Below are 5,606 nucleotides of genomic sequence, written 5' to 3' on the forward strand. Positions count from 1 at the left end.
AAATGTTCCAACTAAAAGTTGATTCATCTTTTCATCTTGCAAAGAAGTCACTCTTTTCAGAAGGGGATGTTTGTGCTGGCAGGATGCTTTTTTTTTTTCAGAGCTAAATCTCTCTCAGCACAGCCAATTGGGAAATGGAAAATTGTGATGCCCTTTCAAGGACAGTTTGGGACAGATCTGAAAATAGCTTTGATAACTTTAAATGTGAGACTGTGGTTCACATGGCACAGAGAGACTGTTCCCATGTATCACAAGCAAACACACACTTGCGCTGCCTTACAACAGATTCATTATAAAGTCTTTACTTTGAAACATGATGATGAACTAAGTTTCTAACAAAATTACACATTGTCGACATTAGTCAAAATATTTCATCTCTGACCACTGACAACTAAAGTAAACAAAGACAAACCATGAACTGGGCTGAACAAATGTATTGCTGTGTTTGCTTTAGCTGGAAGTTACTGGTAGGCTCCAGCTCTTGTGTGCATGACAGCTGGTGAAAGAGGGAAGCTTGTGATGAGCGGTTCTCACTGAAGCCATGGAAGTAAATGTTGCAGTGCCTGCCCGGCTAATCAGAAACAGAGGCCTGTTTCCAGGGAGGAGCCACGGTGTGGAACATCTGAGCAGCTTGTTATTCAGGGTATTCCAATGGAAAGACACAGTTTAAAATGGCGCAAGTGATGATGACAAGGTGCACAATTTCTGAAAGAGCATGTCCAGAAGAATCAAATGTAGGCCCCATTTACATCTGGTGGTAATGTGTGATATGTATCTGGATAATGACCTCTGATGAAGCCATAAATAGAAGTCATTCATTTTAAAAATGCTTTTTGCAAAGGAAAGAGTTGCTAACTGCTGCTGTTAGTTGCTTTGTCTGGGCTTGCTTAAGGGTTAGGAACAGGAGCCAGAGTTAGTTGACCTTTTAAGGTGCTCGACTGTTTGTGGTCACACTATACATTCACACCTGGCTGAGATGTGATCACAATGCCAGCCAGGCCCACCTTTACATGTGAACTGTCTGATCTGACCATGTTCCGATCACAATGTGTCCTGCCTGCATTTATACATCCAGATACAGAATGTATTTTCATTTTCAGGTGTAAATAGGGTCATAGAGTTAACACGATATGATGCTGTACATTGATAAATAATGATTTTCACTTTATTTTTGCCTCATTCAGTAGACCCTGGTTTGATTTTGTGTCGCTTTTGTTTTCAGGTGAGTGTGCTGACCACCCTGGAGCGGCGGTTCAACCTGCAAAGTGCTGATGTAGGAGTGATAGCCAGCAGCTTTGAGATAGGCAACCTGGCTCTGATCCTGTTTGTCAGCTACTTTGGGGCCAAAGCACATCGACCCCGTCTGATCGGCTGTGGGGGAATTGTCATGGCGCTTGGCGCCCTTCTCTCAGCTCTGCCTGAGTTTCTAACTAATCAGTATGAGATAGGGGAAACGGGGAGGACTGACATGGGTCGGGATGTTTGCACCAACACCAGCAGCAGGGAAGCCCAGGAAGCTGAGAACAGAGTGTGCGCCAACAAGGCGAACACCAACATGATGTATCTGCTGCTGATTGGAGCCCAGGTCCTGCTGGGGATCGGAGCCACACCGGTGCAGCCCCTGGGGGTGTCCTATATTGATGATCACGTGAAGAAGAAAGACTCTTCACTGTATATAGGTGAGTCATTCATGAAACTGTATGAACAAAATGTTAAAAATCCAGATTGTACCCACTCTGAAAAAGGGTTTAATGAAATTACTGTTCAAGGAAACTGATGATTATCACACTGGAAATTAAAAATCTATTTACTGCAGCACACTGATTTCCCAAGGCAACTAAAACCGGTATAGCTGAAAGCCAGCCTGACTGTGTTTGTTCATAGCCTTCAGGTGCAATGTTTGCATAGTTTGAGTCAACACAGTATATATGTGTGCTCTTCTGCTGCTCCTTTTGTCCCAAGCACAGGCCTGTTCATGTGAGTGCCAGGTGAGCAGATCTTGGAGCTTTTTAATCTCCATTACACCGGTTTTTGTGGCGAAGAGGCCGGATACGGGTTAAATGTCTCTGCTTCGCTCAATCCTCTCTCAAAGGCAAGATGCTGCTGATGTGGCTCTTCAAGGTTTAAAGGTGCATTCAAAGTGCTTTCTGTGCAAGGTTCTTCTTCACAATAGCTGTTTAGGGATATGTATTTGCTGTGATATGTATATTTTGATAAACAGAACGTAGCTTTAGCATTTGGCTCATTAAAGCCATGCAGAGATTTTCACTTATGTAGCTTTTTCTATGATTCCATGGCAGATATTTTACAGAGAGGACCACCCAGTCAGAGTTTTCCTTTTTCGAAAAATTGCTTTTTCTTGAAGGAAAAACAGCTAACTTGGTTACCAGCACCTCTATAGCTCCCTAATATCACATTTTATCTTGCGTGCTTAATCTGTCCAATAAATGCCATTTTACAGGGTGTTACATGCTGAACCTTTTTCTTAGCCTGGAGCAGTCTTTATGCTTAACTAACCAGCTGCTGGCTCCTGTTACATGTTTATCATACAGAAATTAGAGGGTATCAATCTTCTCATCTAACATTTGACAAGAAAACGAATAAGCAATTTTCTCAAAATTCCAAACTATTTATTGTTCCAGCATGGTAAACCTTTTTTGTTTTAAGTTTGTTGGCCACGAGAGCAGAGAAGTTACCCGCAGACTACAGCCACAGATCCATTTAATAGTATGTTTCGTTGTTATGACGGGGACCTGCCTGTTTGTTGTTCAGACTGCCACATCAGGCTTTGATGGAGTAGATGAGATGCGTCCGCATAGTGTGTGCTGTTTGTTATCAGTGTGGAGCAGAGACAATGAGAGGCTGGATGGAGGATGAGTTCAGGCTGGCACTCGCCCTTTTCTGATGCATTGCTGCTGTGTGGCTGCCTTTTGTCACTCAAATACAGATGTGACCTGCGAAACAAAGGCAGCAGTGTGCTCTTTAATCTCAAGCCCAAAGCTGTTTTTTTTAATTGCCGTTTGTTGTGTTTATTTGTCCTGAACATGAGTGGGGTTTTTTTTTGTTTGTTTGTTTTTTTTTTACACAAAAAAGCACCCTGAGCTTTGTTTGAAACAATACACACCCTGAAAAAGTACCACAAAAGGTTGTGACATTTTTTGGCACCACCGTAGTGGTTTGTTAGCAGTTGGCAGGCGTACGGAGGCAGGGAGATTTGGTTCTGTCCTCCTCTGATAAGCTGCAAGGAGAGTTGGAGGAAAAACAAGCGGTGAGCAGCGAGGAACAATGCGGTATTGAGTTGCGCTCAGCTGATCGTCCTAATCCTTCTGCTGCAGGCATGTCATGTGCCCCCAGCTGCATGAATGGAGGAGATTGTCTGGAATTCTGTGAGATTTCCTTTCACTTACTGATAATGTATTTGGATTATTCATCAGTTTACGTCAACAAGTTCACATTGTTGCAGCTGTAACAGAAAGTTTTGTTTTGAAACACGTATTGCCAGTGCGCTGAATTCCAAATATTTGCTTATTTCCTGTAGGTTTTGCACAAGTTCTGTAGACTTTTGCTCTCAGTCTTATATTTCATTTGTAATTTACTGTAAATACACCTGGGAATAGCTCCCGAGACATCTCCAGATTATCTAATCTAAAGTAAGATAAATTTAGCTTTATTGTGGGATTTGCAAAAACAAAACAAAAACAGGATCAATCCATCATCTCAGTGTTATTTTGTGTCTGTAGGCGGGTACAGAAGATTTGAGGGGGGATTTAGGAGTGGTTTGAAGAAGCTGTTTTAAAATTAGAGGGGAAAACACCTTTCGAAACTGAAACCAGTAACTTGACACTTGTCTTTCACAACAGCTGCAGACAGATGTGCTGTATGAACACGTACAGTAAAACTTCCCTCCGCTACCACTGTGCTCTCATTTAAGCACTGCGAGATTGAAAGTGTGTATCTACGTGTCGTCTGGCATGTAAACTCTTTCACAGCTTTACATTTTCAACTTCACACGCCCAGCGAGAGACGGGGTTTAAAGCAAAGCAGTAACTTCACTGTAACGCATTTAATTTACTTAAATGATGTGATATCCGGTAATTGTAAGTTCAGCGCAAGGTGAGAGTCACCGTGCTTAATCCTGATTCGTGATACATGACACCAAATATAATTGAAGGTACTGTAAAGCTGCTTTTTCCCCCCCACCGCAACTGTTGACTGCTGCTGTTGTCAGTGCACATTTTCGCCCTGTGATGTGTTATTGTTAAAATTAGAGCCTGAGCTAAGTGGCCAGGTGAAAAGTGTTCGCCTTCGGCAGAGGCAAGTCCCGCCCTTGAAAGAGTATGGCGGTGCAGGGAGAGCAGAGCCGAGAGGCCTGGAGAAGAGCCATAATTACAGAGTGAGGCAGGAATGCCAACCAGCCAGCCATGAGGTGGGTCTGAGTGGGCTGGGACGCACATGCATACCACACAGGCCTGTGAAAAACAACTCCTCCAGAGGCTCCGACTGCCTGCTTTGACTGTGTATACAGCAGCAGACATGGCTGTTTAAACAGCTGTAAAACACACTCGGGCAAAGTTGGTTGTGTGAGAGAGCTTTTTGTCTCTGTCTGGTTAAGATACGTTCACTAACATTGAATTTTTAGGACTGTACTCCGAAGTGGTGGATGTTATTCTTAAAAAGAAGTACTTCAGTGTTCTCAAGGAACTGGCTTCCCGCCAATTTTTTAAAAGCCAGCCGAATATAAACGTGTGTATTTTATGGGATTGTGTTGTTTTGGGTTGTTTCTAAAGTCTAGACGTAGGCACTCATCTCTGGCCGAAAGAAATAAATATGACTGGACAGATTGCGTCAACAGGATCTCTATTCCCACTGCTCTATGACCTTTCACTATCCATTGCTAATTTTGGCTCTTCCCACAGGACCCCTGACTGCATAAATATACTGTACAGGACACACAGAGAAGGGTTTCGAGCTGCCATCGTGTATCGTACGGCACAAACTTTACTTTAGGTTCCTGATCCTTTCAAACAGCCTGCAATTTCTTCATTAAACTATAATGTACACTATGTAGAGCCTGTGGTGGAGTACTGGAAGGATGACATTAATTAATTCATCAGTGTCATGCCTTTTTATGTAAAATCCCACAGATTTGGACATATGGACGTTGCTTGTTGCATAATAAATATAAGAAATTTATGATCAGATATAAAAGTGCTGATAGAGTGATGAACTGCAGTTTTCCAAAGCTGCTTCTTTTACCGTCTTGCGGAAGTTATCATAAAGAAATTTAGAGTGTACATTTTTTTGCATGTTGTTTTCTTTCTGCATTCAGCAGATACAGATACAGTATGAATGCTCACTGTATCTGCTATGTATGTTACTTGTGGCGTGCTCACGACAGCCATGCTAGCGGCTCTGTGAGACCGGTGCTGTGGCGTTTTAAGCTTAATGCTGACATCAGCATGCTAACATACTCACAATGACGAGGCGAATATGCAGATTTTTAGCTGGTAATGTTTACCATCATAGCAACGTTTGCTAATTAGCACTAAACACAAAAAAACTGCTTACCGTAATTATATATAAGCCGCTACTTTTTTCACATGCTT

The 5,606-nt window shown here is 42.5% G+C and overlaps 1 protein-coding gene across 1 annotated transcript in view; it reads left to right on the plus strand.

Annotated features, from left to right (window-relative positions):
* Positions 1-1,222: 1,222 nt before the first annotated feature.
* slco3a1 (solute carrier organic anion transporter family, member 3A1) overlaps positions 1,223-5,606 on the plus strand; it is a gene marked incomplete at its 5' end in the record, with an annotated part of 26,060 nt that continues 21,676 nt past the window's right edge. The window contains 1 exon segment of the mRNA XM_035664488.1: positions 1,223-1,679. Coding sequence (XP_035520381.1) covers positions 1,223-1,679 — 457 coding nt within the window.

This window comes from Morone saxatilis, unplaced genomic scaffold (assembly GCF_004916995.1).
Source record: "Morone saxatilis isolate NCDOM2014 unplaced genomic scaffold, NCSU_SB_2.0 Contig2, whole genome shotgun sequence".
NCBI lineage: Eukaryota > Metazoa > Chordata > Actinopteri > Moronidae > Morone > Morone saxatilis.